Here is a 14896-nt window from a genome sequence, read left to right on the forward strand (position 1 = left end):
TCAAAACACTTAAGAAGTTTTATTGAAAACAATAAAATACAGAAACACCAGATTCTCATTTTAAAGTTGACAGTATCTTCCAGAACCTTCCTAGTACTACACCATTCTTGTCACTATTAAATAATGAAACCAAATTTCAAATCCAAAATAATTAACGAACCTGCTTATAAATAAGCATTTCTTCTCATGGTTCTAGCCCCACACCCTAGTTTGTTTTTTTCTAAATTTTATATTTGCACCTTTTTTGAAAATGAGTTTTTTTCTTTTTAACGACTGATTAATATTTTTGAGAACTGGACTTAACTTTATATTAAAAAAAAAAAACCCACACACACCTACTCAAACTCAGAGAAAATATACATTTGTTCATTAAAGCTCACCTGCTTTAGATAGTTTCTCTCTTCACACATTAGCATAATAAGCCAATGTTTGATCCATGCTTCAAAGCTGTACGAAATGAAAAGACCTGTTGATTCCCTAGGGAAACCTTAAGGCAAAAGCAAAAGCCTTACACTATAAAAGAAAAACAAAGAAAAACAAAGCAGAGGCATGGAGACTGTGGAAACGGCTCAGATGAATAAGCACCACAAGGATGAAGAAAATTTCTGTACAAACATATGCAAAAGGATAAAGTTTAAAAAGGAGCATTAAACATCCATTTTCCTGCAGAAATAATTAATCACGTCAGATAATCTGACTCCTGAAACAAGTTGTTTGGATTTTAATGAACAGATTCTTAATTCTCTCCTATAGTTACCAGTGGTATCAGAACCTTGTTTTGGAGCTGTTCCTCCTTTTCCTCATACAGACCTTCGAGCAGAGGCTTGCCCCACAATTCCTATCGAAGACACTCTTAGTGTGTTTTGGGTCCTTCTCTGGAAAGTCGTCACCCCTTCCACCCTAACACTGGGACGAACTCCAAATTCTGGATGGTCACTTCACGTTTTTAAGTTACACCAGAACAAAATTTTTTAGCACGGCGATTTCTTTAAGGCTACAAACTTTGTAAGTTGGTCCCATTAAACAATGACCTAAAGGCAGGAGTTTTTCAAACAGCATGAATCAAACACTTGCACATTTCAACAGAATACAGTTTACATTCATCTCTAAATCTGAGATTAAGAAACTATTAGCTGGTTTCCAACTGGTTTTAATACTGGTTTGAAGTTCGAATAATTTTACTGTGTAGACATTAAATATTGTTTAAATATTAAACATTAAATCTTTTCCTGACTATCCAGACAGAAATAGAGAAAGCAGGAACAACAGGCAAAGGAAGAAACAGTCCAATGAACAGACTTGTTACTTCTACGCCATCTGTTACAAGGGGAGGGATTTCAGCATGGGTTTCAAAAATGCCTGGGAGCTGGTTTCTCAAAAGTCACCTCTACTTGGCATAAACCATTTTTTTTTCTACCTAAGATATCTGATTCCTACAAAGGAGGAAGAAACCCGGAAAACAAAACAGAACAAAAAGAACTGGGGTGGTCTCCCATTGTGTGTTTTAAGGGCCAGTATTACACTATTACACTCATTTAATAAATTATAGTGGATATTCTGTAGCACTAAAGGAAGTGTTGTTTTAATCGGCACTACTGAGTCCTTGCCACACAGAAGAGCCCTTCCTGAGAAATAAAAAAAACTTCAATCCTGGTTATCCCCAAAGGACACCTTGAGCCTGGTTTAGTTCCTCAAGATGAAGATGTCCTATTAGCAGGAAGCTGTTCTCTATTAACTCTGAGGTTTACTGCACCAACAGCTGAAGCACCGGGCAAAGTGGCTAGTTCAGTACATCTCAATGTCACTCACCCATATGTTCTCAGTTCATTATTCTGTCACTGTTTTCTACATTAACACTAAAATACTCGACTTGCTAACATAGGCATAACCTTTTAAAAATATCTATCAATGCTGGGCTTAGCTGACATGGCAGTTCCTTGGGATTACTTAAGGGAACTTTCTTCCGTAGCCAATTTACACATGGGTTACCTCACAATCACTTTTTAACTATCGTTCAAAGTTAATTACGTTGTAAACACTCCTGAAGAGTCGTGCAAGGGAAACCAAGGAGCAACAGTAGCACAAGGCAAAAAAGCTTGAAGGAAAAACCTTTTCTTTCTATTTTCATTGCATCTGCAGAGGCTAAGAGGTGAGCCACAATGCTACCAGCTATTAAATCAATATAGATACACAGAACGGACAACATACAAGTTTCAGAGCCTCTGTTAAATCTCTTAACAATAGGCTTAAGCTACTGCTTTTCTCCCTCCTCTTCCCAATCATACACAGTCACCATCGTAAACAGAGCTCCTATATCCATAGATGGAAGTTGTGACTCAACTGTCAGGGCACAGTCATAGTAGGAGCATCCTTCTTTCTTAATGCATCTTTTTCAGATTCAAGCATCTGAATTTTCTCTGATTATCTGAATGGTTTAGATAATGTAACAGATGACTTAAGTCACCCTTAGATACACAGCTTTTATACTTGCCTCTGCAGGCCGCAATTTCACATTCCCTTAATAAGCCCCCTGGAAAACTGCTTTTCCCTTGAGACAAGCTTCCTTGGCAAAAAGTTGGATTCAAGAAATGGCTACCCAAAATGAAGAGTCCCACCCCAAATCACAGGTGGAGATATTATTACACCCGTTTTATAAAACTTTCAAGTCCCTATACTATACAAGTAGGCTCACGACTAAATACATGAGCCTTCTAAAATTTGACAACTTTAGCACAGAAACTGGTTTCTAGAGTTCCATCTCTTCTTCTGTGCAAGCGGCTGTCTCCAAACCACTGTAAACAGGGATCCCTGTTTGCCGAGGTTCCAAGAACAGTTCAGTTCTCCCAGGGAAGGCAGTGCCGGCAGCTGCATGCTTGGTTTGGCTCTCTCCTGTGTAGTTCTTAGCATTAGATGACGGCTTTGGCTTATCAGAAAGGAGTTCAGGGAGAGGTTTCCAGAGCACAAGCTCCATGGAAGGACGGCTCCTAAGACATAAAACACAGACTTTATCAAAACTTTTAGGATACGGAAATAAAGGATACATGTTGAAAAGCTACTGTTTGCTACCAAATATCTAGAGTTAAGAACTGATGGCATCAAACTAGGAGACTTATGGGGTACCTGGGTGGCTCAGTCAGTTGAGCATCCAACTTCAGCTCAGGTCATCATCTCATGGTTCTTGAGTTCGAGCCCTGCATCCGGCTCTCTGCTATCAGCACAAAGCCCACTTCAGATCCTCTCTCCCTCTCTTTGCCCCTCCCCTGCTCGTTCTCTCTCTCTTTCTCTCTCAAAATAAGTAAGTAAACTTTATTTTTTTTCTTTTAAAATTTTATTTATTTTGAGAGAGAGTGCGAGAGGGGGAAAGGGGGGGTGGCAGAGAGAGAGAGAATCCCAAGCAGGCTCTGCACTGTCAGCGTTAAGACCCATGCAGGGCTCAAACTCACAAATCGTGAGATCATGATCTGAACAGAAGTCAAGAGTCAGACGCTTATCTGACTGAGCCACCCACGTGCCCCTAAGTACATAAACTAAAAACAGAAAAAAAACAAAAAAAACAAAAAATAGACTTGTGATGATCCAAACATATCTTTAGAAAGACACGCAAATACATATAATTTTACAGTTCTGCATGCATTTTTAACCAAACCAACCAGCTGTACTGATGCTGTGATTAAAACTAACACAGGGGTAACTGACTGGCTCAGTCAGAAGAGCATGTGACTCTTGATCTCAGGGTTGTTAAGTTCAAGCCCCACACTGGGCATAGAGATTACTTTAAAAAAATTTTTTTTTAATGTTTATTTATATTTGAGAGACAGAAAGAGACAGAGGGCAAGTGGGGGAAGAACAGAAAGAGAGGGAGACAATCTGAGGCAGGCTCCAGGCTCTTAGCCGTCAGCACAGAGCCCCACGTGGGGCCCAAACTCACAAACCATGAGATCATGACCTGAGCCGAAGTCGGGCACTTAACCGACTGAGCCACCCAGGTGCCCCGAGATTACTTAAAATATTTAAAAATAAAAGCAATATAAACATCCAATGTGAAAAAGAGGCCCCTTATTATGCTAAGTGAAATTAGTCAGAGAAAGACAAATATATGACTTCACTCATGTGAGGACTTTAAGATACAAAACAGATGAACATAAGGGAAGGGAAGCAAAAGCAATATAAAAACAGGGAGGGAGACAAAACATAAGAGACTCTTAAATATAGAGAATAAACAGAGGGTTGCTGGAGGGGTTGTGGGGGATGGGCTAAATGGGTAAGGGGCTTAAGGATTCTATTCCTGAAATCATTGTTGCACCATATGCTAACTTGGATGTAAACTATAAAAAATAAATTAGATTAAAAAAAGAAAAAGAAAAACAGAGGCCCTTGATTCAATGCTGTTATAAGTTTCTCAAATTGTGGTTAATATTAGTAGATATGAGCTACTATCTTCACCTAAACTATTATAAATTTTTTACGTTTATTTATTTTTGAGAGAGAGAGAGAGAGAGAGAGAGAGAGAGAGAGAGACAGCGCAAGAGGGGGAGGGGCAGAGAGAGAGGGAGACACAGAATCCGAAGCAGGCTCCAGGTTCTGAGCAGTCAGCACAGAGTCCGATGTGGGGCTCGAATCCACGATCCATGAGATCATAACCGGAGCCGAAGTCAGATAGATGCTCAACCGACTGAGCCACCCAGGTGCCCCTAAACTATAAATGAAACACTGACCAAACACATTAAAAGCATCTCTGTATACCTTTTGCTTAGTATAACTATGAAGTATAATGCTTTTTGCAATAAGTCTAAACGATTATGTTGCCAGGGCCTGCCTGCCCCTCAGTCCTCCTCCATCCAGTGATGGTTTGATGGTTTCTGGAACCTAAAGGCAAATAAAACTAAATAAACCACAATGAAGAATACTCCCAAAGGTTAGCTTCTGGAAAACTACTGAGAGCAGAAATTGCTATTTTTTTTAGGCTGTAGGGCAACATGACCTGTTTACTCTTGGCTATTTACCCACTCTCAGGGCTGGTTAGTTAATTATAAGCTCGAGCTAGGGGGCTAATGCAAAACCTCTGTGATCTAACATCAAGCAGCAGCTGAACCCACTGTGGCCAAAGGCAATAATGCCTCATCTGCTTGGCATCACTGGGGCTGGTGTCCTAAGAGGTTTTTTCAGATATCTGACACTTACCCTCATGAAGTATCAAATCTGTCTACGGTATTTTCCAGGCAACACCTAAATGGCACTTCGTGACTTGACTATTACTTTACACGTGGATAATGATGGCTTCAGATCTTATAAGCTCAAGGACTATAGGAATTACAGACTAGCATTAGTTTTTATGTTAATGGCCCCAGGCTGCTTTGCTTTTTAGGTTATGTGTGCTTTCTAGTTTCCGCTCTAGTCCTCACACTGTATTGTCACTACTCACTACTATGAGTTTGTACTGCTCTCACTTGCTGTTTCTTCGTTTCTACTCTGATGATCTAAGAATCCAGGTACCTGAGCTCAGTAAGCTGGGTCTAACTTAAGAGCAAACTGGCTTAGAGCTAAAGCCCTGAGAGACTATCCACTATGAGACAAGAACACAAGCTTTGGATTGTGGCCTTTGTGGTAACTGTTTTGGCTGATGGTAGATTTCTTCTGGTTTATTTTTAAGGTCTTTTTATTTTTTATTTTTATTAAAAAATTTTTTTCTTTAATGCTATTTATTTTTGAGAGAGAGAGAGACAGAGTGGGAAAGGGGCAGAGAGAGAGGGAGACACAGAATCCAAAACAGACTCCAGGCTCTGAGCTGTCAGCACAGAGCCTGATGCAGGGCTCATGAGTGGTGAAATCATGACCTAAGCCGAAGTCGGACACTTAACTGAGCCACCCAGGCACCTGTTTTCTAGGTCTTAATGGTGTTCCTGAACCACTGAGAGAGGCTGGTAAACAAGAGCTTTTGAAATGTGGTTCCATATCCTACAACACTTTAAGAGAATAGGCTATCGTCAATCCTCCCATCCCGAAGTATTAGATGGTCACCCACTTCAGAACTTCAAAAGAATCTGAGGTTAAGAAGGTATGTATACTTCAAACTTGTCCATGCACAGTATCTTGTTCACCCACAGTTAACTAAGAAAAAAGTCTGTATCCAGACTAAGCTAAATAGAAAACCTATTGTACTTTCATTGGGATGGTGAGCAGGAGACAAGACTAGGATAGCACGGGCCTTGTCTGGAGACACCACCAGGTCTCCCTTCAAGATCACAATTAAAGGGAAACCAGGAACCAACACTTACATGGACTCAATCATTTTCTTTGTAAAGACTTCATCAAATTCCCTCTTCAAACCTGTTTTCATGGTGTCAGAAAGAACAAGACTGGGGAGATGGTTAATATTTCTGTCAGCTTCAACTTCTTCATCTTCATCAATTATCCTAAATAAAGGCAGCAGAAGCAGAGAAAGAAAAATTAGTCAAGCTGTTATGTACTGTAGCAATTGAACAAAATTTAAAAAATAATAATAAAAGCAACAGATGCTATAGGAAAAGATCAAGTAAAACATGAGGCTGAGTGAAGAAAGTACAGACAGAAGAGTTACTCAGTATTTCACACAAGTTTTACATCAGATGCAATCAAATTTGAAGACCATGTCCCTGAAAACTCCCATAAACCAAAAATTAATATTCAGGAACACTAACATCCAGCAAAGTTCTAGGAGAAGAACTTACTTTAACATTTAATGTGTAAACTTTGAGTTTATAGTCTGAGAGATTGAGGATCACCATTATGACCAAACTGACTAATTAGACTAGCTTAAGAGAGCAGAGATGGCACATGAGACCAACAAGAAGCCAGCAACATACACTACCCATTCACCTGTCCTCAATTTCCTGAAGCCTCCTTCGGGCAACTTCACACTGTGGTTCTCCCGTTGTCTGATCCATTTCTTCACAAATTACATCTAACATGCCAGGTGCAGAGAGGCCACTAGTACACGGATTTACTCCATGACTCTCTATATCCTGATGTGCACAAAGAATCCAGTCATTAGGACCAGCACACAGCCCTGCTTCAGTTAGCCTTTTCTTTCTTACTGGACAACTGAAAAAAAAAAAAAAAAAATCAATGAAAATTCAGAATCATATACATAAAACATTTATCATCCCTATGTCTAATCCCTATGCCTAAACTCTTATACAAAAAACTCTAATTTTTGATAGTGTGTGATTGCAAGATGGAGAATTTTGCATTTTCTGTCATTTTGACAGCCTCCTTGAGATGTTTTCTTCTACTGCTCTCTACTGTATCAGACTGTACCTGCAAGATTTTGCTTTCTCAGATTATAAGTATTCAATGTGGGAACTTAAAGTCATTCCTATTTGGCTCTGGGTAGGTCACGTGGAAAGTACAGAAACCAAAACCACAAAGCAGCAATTCAGCACCAGCCATATTTTGTCACAATTCTGCTTGCTCCACATGGGGAGATAGTCTACAGGTGTTCTATACTCCTGCAGGACGAAAATACATGCTTGATCAGGTATGTTCCAAAAGGCTGTAGATGATTCTCTTGATCCTCTCCAGAATGTCAGAGACTATGATTTGGCTCTGAGTCTCTTTGTCATACAAGGTAGAGTTACACGTTGGGCACCAGACACCAAAGGTCCCAAGTCCTAGCTCTTATGCCATTCTCACTGGAACTTGTGGCCTCCTTACAGGAAGTTCAACAGTTCAAGCTTATGCCATGAACTAGTATTTGCATGTACTACAACATGCCCAATTTAGTTGAAAACACTCTGAAGCAGGTAAAATAGACAACTGGTCCTATTCTAGTTAAGTATTTAGACCAGAAGTACTTTATTGCTTGGGCATCAGCAAGTGCAGTGTCAGAAACAGAACACAGCTCTGCAACTAAAAAAAATAAAAAAATAAATTTGTTAATGGCTACCACAGCTTCTGACTCTCTAAACTGAAGGTCAAAAGAAGTGGTATGTATTTTACAAGAAATTTCTATTCACGGTACAACTACAAAAATCAACTTTAAAAAAAAAGGATACAAAAATCAACATTAAAGTCTCTGGCAATATAAAATCTGACCATGCTCTCTTGAACCTAGACTTTTATTGGAATCAACTATTAAATGTTTTTAAAAAATGGTTTAGTTTTTTGAGGTCTTTTTTTCTTTTTAGCATAGTTGACACAGTGTTACATTAGTTTACGTGTACAACATAGTGATTCAACAACTCTAAATCTTATGCTATGCTCACAACTATAGCTATAATCTGAATATATGTAACTCCATGAATGTGTGTATCATCCTTGCACAGGAAACATGTTAATCTCTGTATCATTCCAATTTTTAGTACACATGCTGCTGAAGTGAGCACAATAATATGTTTAGTTTATAGTTGGTTTTAACTGATAAGAAAGTATTAAAAATGTCTAGCTATACATCAAATATTTCTGTAATAGTGGATAGTTTTATGGTGTGGTGTTTTGGAAAGCAGGAGAAACTATACACACAAAACCAGCTAAGAAAAAGAATACATCTATCTGGAGAGAACAGATAATTTCCTAGCACATCCAATAATTCAACTACGAAATGCAACTGAGTGTAAGAGTTGCGTTCTGATCTCTAACCTCCAACACGATTTGGACTAAATTATCTCATGCCTTGTAGGTCCATTTGCAAGTAATTAGAGATCAATGATAATTAAGCTCCAAAGAAAATGTGATATAAAAGACTTCAAAGTACAGATAAGAGCTATGGAAGTGGCAGGTGGGCAGCACGCATTAGATATCCAAATGTCAAGTTCCTCATTCTCAGGGCCTCAATCTCTTCATCTGTAAATTAAAGATGGTTTTATTTAGTTTTTAAAGTAAGCTTTACACCCAATGTGGAGCTTGAACTGACAACCCCATTGCGTGCTCTACCAACTGAGCCAGACAGGCACCCCAAAGGTGGTTAACTTTTTAAGCCAACAGATTTTACGCTTCAAACTTTTAACACTGGGACTCTTTATTCAAGTATGTCTTATAGAGTACTCCAAAAGACAAGAGCAAAGAGGTCCCTATGTATGCGCAGCAATCCCAAGGCAATTAAGAACCTAAATCCTGTCTGGCCTGATGGTTTTTAAACTGACACAACTTTCAAATCTATTTAGCCTATGCTTCAAAAAGTTAGAAAATACAAAGTTTCTGCTGGCCAAAAAACAAACAAAACCTACACAAAGTTAAAAGGCAAATGACAAATTTTGGGGAAGCATAACACACATAACAAACTACTGATTTCTTTCGTAAAGATTTCTTATGGATGAACAAGAAAAAGATCAATACGGCAATAGGAAATCTGCACAAACATGAACAACTGACACAATGAAACACGAATGCATTAAATGAAAAGATGTTCGACGTAACTTTAATTTACAAGATATAAGTTAAAACAGTGATCATATTTTAACTATGAAATCCTACACTTATACAATTCAATGAATAATTAGATAATATGCATGCATAAAAATAACATTTGTAGGAGCGCCTGGGTGGTTCAGTCGGTTAAGCATCTGACTCTCGGTTTTGGCACAGGTCATGATCTGTTTGTGAATTTGAGCCCCACATCAGGCTCTGTGCTGACAGTGCAGAGCCTGCTTGGGATTCTCCCTTCTCACTCTCTGCCCCTCCTGTGCTCTGTCTCAAAATAATAAGCATTAAAAAAATAATAACATTCAAGATACAGACCTCTGCCAACATCCCAAAATGGTACTCTATATTCTCCATCCTACAGGTAAACACTGTATTACAGTATTTACTTCTTTTAAAAAATACATTATCAAGCACGTAAATATGCATCCCTAAACAATGTTTAGGGCAAAACTATGCCTGGCTTTCAACCTTATACTTAGGAAATTGTACTGTATACATTCTTGGGATTTTTTTTTTGCTCATATTATGCTTATAAGACATATCCATGTTGATAAATGCAATACATTCTCTTTTGCCCCTTTGTACTGAATAGAATTCCTTTGTATGAATTTAATTTATCCATTTTACTGTTGAGGGACCTATGGGTCTTTTCCAGTTTAGAGCTATTATGAACAAGGACGCTATGAACCTTGTACGTGCCTCCTGCTGCGAGTGTGTACCTACTCAAGAGTGGAACGTTGGGGCGCCTGGGTGGCGCAGTCGGTTAAGCGTCCGACTTCAGCCAGGTCACGATCTCGCGGTCCGGGAGTTCGAGCCCCGCGTCGGGCTCTGGGCTGATGGCTCAGAGCCTGGAACCTGTTTCCGATTCTGTGTCTCCCTCTCTCTGCACCCCCCCCCCCCCCCCCCCGTTCATGCTCTGTCTCTCTCTGTCCCAAAAATAAATAAACGTTGAAAAAAAAAATTTAAAAAATAAAAAAAAAAGAGTGGAACGTTTGGGTAACAGAGTAGGTATGCCTTCAACTTACTAGATAATGCCAAACTATTTCCCAAAGTGCTTGTACCAATTTACATTCTCATCTATAGTATTGCAGAGTTACTGGGTGCTCCAATATCTGGTGGTAAAGTAGATCACACTGAGGCTTTTACTAGGCATTTTCCTAAAGACTGATAAAGTTAAATGAACACCTTTCTTTTGGTTGGTCATTTCGATATCTTCTTTGAGAGATTCTTTCACTCATTTTTCTATTACACTGCCTGTCTAGGAGATGTAATTATTTTACCCGGAAGTGAGGTTAAAAAAAAAAAGTTTGAAAACAAACAAACAAACGGTTTGAAAATACAGTTCTGGTGACAAGATGGAGAAGCAACCATTTCCACTGTTAAAAGGAATATAAATTGGCAACAACTCTTGTTCAAATTTAAAATGCATGCCATACCCCATCTAGAAATCCATTAACCTACTTGTACATATATACGAGGAACTTTTTTTTTAATGTTTATTTTTGAGACAGAGAGAGAGAGACAGACAGACAGAGCGAGCGCAAGCAGGGGAGGAGCAGAGAGAGAGGGAGACACAGAATCCGGCAGGCTCCAGGCTCTGAGCTGTCAGCACAGAGCCCGACGTGGGGCTTGAACTCAGCAACCGAGAGATCATGACCTGAGCCGAAGTCGGACGCTTAACCGACTGAGCCACCCAGGCGCCCCTACAAGGAACTTTAAAAAAGAAGGGCATGGTAGATTTAACCTACAGTAAAAGCAAAAGACTAGAAAGAATTTAGAAAGCCATGGACAGGAGACTGGTTAATGATCTATACCTACTTACAACAGAATTCTATTCAATGTTGCAAAAGAAATTAGGTAGAGGTCTACCTGCCCATATGCAACAAGCCACAGGATAGCAAAATGAAAAGACCAAAGTGTTACACAATGTGAAGTTACCTTCTTAGAAATGTAGAAAACCTGAGGTATATACAGTTATAAACTCGTTAAGTTTTTAGATTATCTTCCAAAGGAGAAATTGGAAACAGGTAACAGGGGTTGCATCTGTGGAGAAAAGGGGAGCATGCACTCTAACACTTTACAATTTTTACCCTTTTGCACACTTGAAATTCTTTTACTTTCTGCACGTAATAATATTTACATGGATGAAAACTCAAACATTGCTAAGGATTAGAGAGAAGTCTCCCTCCGGCATGCCAGCTACCCACTTACTTTCCCTAAAAGGCGACCAATGTTAGCAGTTCCTTGTGCCTCCTTGCACAGATACCTAACGTTTCACCTTTTCACTTTTAGGTAACTGAGAATATAAAATAGATTAAATGACCATAAAGTGAATAAATGGCACCTGAAACTTACTCATCATCCTCCTCCTCTCGCTTGTGTTTCTTTTTACAGCGAACTGAAACACTGTTGAAACAAACAAAATCAGTCAATTGAGAACTTTACTGAGCCTGTGCTTTCGGCATCCACTCTTCCTTTCCCCAATAATCTTGCCGATGCCACAAGTACTGGCTTGTCCCCTTCCTTCCCGACTGGGATTGGATATCCAGATCACAAGGTCGGTCTGGTTGGGTGGTCCCGGCGGAGTCAGAAGTTGAAATCTCAACTTCTCACTTTGTCAAGAGAGTGGGAAATGAATCCGGAGGGACCGACGTGGGGAAAACGTTTCTAGGGGCAGGCACTGTACTAAGCACTTTACTTCCACGGTCTCACTAGCAGGACCCATTTCTGTCCCTCTTTGCAGATGAGAAACCGAGTGAGTGTCTGAGAAGCGCTGAAAGTTAGCACTGGCGGCCGCGCCGAGGAGACGGCCGGGCTCCGGGCGGCCCGGGTTCCACCCCCGGCCCGAAGTGGACAAGCTCGGCAAAGTCTGCTCACTTTTCGGAAGCGCAGGCCTGCCGCGGTCCTCCCCGGACTCCCGGGCTGTGTGGCCCCAAGCGACTTACAGTTAACGTCCCTGGGGATCAGTTTCTCATCCGCTATGTGGGGGCTCAGGAGCCCCCCGCGGAGGGTCGTGAGGATTAATGAGCCGGAGCTCCGCGCCCGCCCGCCCGCCCCGCCGGCTCCTCACCGTCCGCGCGCCGCGCTCCCGCCGGGGCTGCTCGGGGAGGCGCGGGGTCCCGGCCGCGGGGCCAGCTCAGCGCCGTCCACTCCCGGCGGGAAGGCCCGGCCGGGGAAGGCCGGCGGCGGCTGCAGGAAGTCCGGGCCGCCGCTCAGAGGGAGGCCGCTGAAGGGCCGGCCGAGCGCGGCCATGGCCGGGGAGACGAGGAGGCTGCGTCCGCGGCCCCGGCCGCCCGCGTCCCCAGGCCCGGCAGCTGCGGCCACAGCGACTGCTGAGAGGCGCCCGCCTCTGAGCCCGCTCTCGACCCCACGTCACGCCTTCTAGAACCCTCCACCCCGGGCCGCCGAGGGGCACGCCGGGATTTGTTGTGTGTGGAGAGCGGCTGTCGCGAAGGGTGCTGGGAGTTGCAGTCGAAGAGGACTACAAACAAGATGGCTGCCTCGGCTTAGCTGGCTGGGGCTGGAGGATGGCTCTGAAGAGCCTCGAGTGTGAAATACGTTCCAATTCTCACACCTCTGTACCTCAGTTTTCTCAATAGTAAAACCTGGTAATAATAGTACCTATCTTCTTAGGGTTTATGAGAAAATTAAATGAATAAAAACATGTAGCTCTTGGGGTGGCTGACTGGCTCAGCGAGCTTGGGACGCTTGATTTCCAGGTCATGAGTTCGAGCCACACACTAGGCGTAAATCCTACTTTAAAAAACAAGCAAAGAATAGATCCCTTAGAACAATGCTTGGCACCAGAACAATTCTTGGCACATAGCACATATTCGTTAAATATCAGCTATTATTTCTTTCCATGTTTTAATGTAAATGAAGTTAGTGTTTCCTTAGTGAGACCTGCTTGGAGGATCAGGAAAAGCCTCAGGAGGCTGGTGAGAGGTACTGGCAAGTCTTCCAGCCTGTGACTGGATCCACAGACACTCTTGCCAGAGGGCCCAGCAAAGTTAGTCCGCCGCAACCACTGATCATACCATTTTTCTCATCTCAGAGAATGACAGTATCATCCAGTCTAGTTGCTTAAATGCCCTTTAGCCAAAGACTACCAAGAACATACCTGTAACTGAACGAAGATAGATTTCCTGATTGCTTACAGTGAGGGAGTGTCTCAGTAAGAAGGTGTTAGAAAAAGCTTCTTCTAGGGCCACCTGGGTGGCTCGGTTGGTTTAGCGTCGACTTCGGCCCAGGTCAAAGTCTCACGGTCTGCGGATTCCAGCCCTGCACTGGGCGCTTTGCTGACAGCGCAGAGCCCACACCGGAGTCTCTGTCCTCCCCTCTCTCTGTACTTCCCCTGCTTACTCTCTCTCTTTCTCTCTCTCTGAAAAAATAAACATAAAAAGAAAAAGAAAAGGAAAAGGAAAAGCTTCTTTTAGGATTTGGGACTGTCTTAGGTGATTTGGGGGGGAAGGATCAAGGAAGCAGGGCTTTGTTCTAGAAATTATATTGTCAGAAAACAAGGATAATTCTATGATTGGGTAACTTAGTCTTTTCAAGAAGGTGGGAAGAATGAAGGCAAGCTAAACCTGGTGAGGAAGCAACAGTCCTTCATATTAGCTAGGGGGATGTTTGGTCAATTTTGTGGTCTGCATGATGTTCACATTTTTGTCTGTGTTCAGACACGATTACGAAGTGGTCTTGTTTCTATCTCGATCCGTCAAAGTCACATCTCAGTCCTTGTTTGATGGTGACGTCCTGTGAAGTTGTTTAAAAGGAAGATACTGGGGTGCCTGGGTGGTTCAGTCAGATGAGCGTCCGACTTTGGCTCAGATCATGATCTCAGGGTTCGTGAGTTCCAGCCCCGCGTCGGGCTCTGTGCTGACAGCTCAGAGCCTGGAGGCTGCTTCAGATTCTGTCTCCCTCTCTCTGCTCCTCCCCCATTCATACTCTGTCTCTCCCTCTGTCTCAAAAATAAACATTAAAAAAAAATTTAAAAGGAAGACACCAGGGGCGCCTGGGTGGCTCAGTCAGTTGAGCATCCGACTTCAGCTCAGGTCATGATCTCGCGGTCTGTGAGTTCGAGCCCTGTGTCAGGCTCTGTGCTGACAGCTCGGAGCCTGGAGCCTGTTTCAGATTCTGTGTCTCTCTCTCTCTCTGACCCTCCCCTGTTCATGCTCTGTCTCTCTCTCTCTCTGTCTCTCTCTCTCTCTCTGTCAAAAATAAACATTAAAAAATTTTTAAAAATAAAAAAATAAAAAATAAAAAATAAAAGGAAGACACCAAAATCTATGTGATAGATAGTACCAAGCCAGTTACAGCTGTCAGAAGATGCTTTTGTTTCTAACCCAAAACCTAAGCGTCATCATTGATGCCTCCTTCTTGTTCACCCCCATACTTAATCAGTTAGAAATTCCTATGGGCTTTATTTGTGAAATGCTTCCAAATTCTCTTCATCTTTCTCCATTTCCCTTGCCCTCATTATAGTCTAAGGAAAAAA

At 41.8% G+C, this 14896-nt stretch overlaps 2 protein-coding genes and 1 non-coding gene across 3 annotated transcripts in view; all 3 read right to left on the reverse strand.

The window, feature by feature from the left end:
- On the reverse strand, positions 1–12805 carry CCDC117 (coiled-coil domain containing 117). Its single transcript, XM_025933423.2, has 5 exons — positions 12470–12805; positions 11755–11805; positions 6856–7080; positions 6276–6413; positions 1–2984 (listed from the first exon to the last, which is right to left on the reverse strand). The coding sequence occupies exons 1-5, from the start codon at positions 12649–12651 to the stop codon at positions 2747–2749; spliced, it is 834 nt and encodes a 277-aa protein (XP_025789208.1). The 5' UTR covers positions 12652–12805; the 3' UTR covers positions 1–2746.
- On the reverse strand, positions 8261–8363 carry LOC112870539 (U6 spliceosomal RNA). Its single transcript, XR_003224494.1, has one exon. It is a non-coding gene; the product is annotated as a U6 spliceosomal RNA (small nuclear RNA).
- Positions 12806–14731: 1926 nt separating the features above from the next.
- HSCB (HscB mitochondrial iron-sulfur cluster cochaperone) overlaps positions 14732–14896 on the reverse strand; it is a 31223-nt gene continuing 31058 nt past the window's right edge. Inside the window, exon 7 of the transcript XR_015242370.1 lies at positions 14732–14884. The gene's annotated coding sequence lies outside the window, so the exon portion shown is untranslated. The remainder of the gene's footprint in view (positions 14885–14896) is intronic.

The sequence above is a fragment of the Puma concolor genome, chromosome D3 (assembly GCF_028749965.1).
Source record: "Puma concolor isolate L17-30 chromosome D3, mPumCon1.1.hap2, whole genome shotgun sequence".
Classification (NCBI taxonomy): Eukaryota; Metazoa; Chordata; class Mammalia; order Carnivora; family Felidae; genus Puma; species Puma concolor.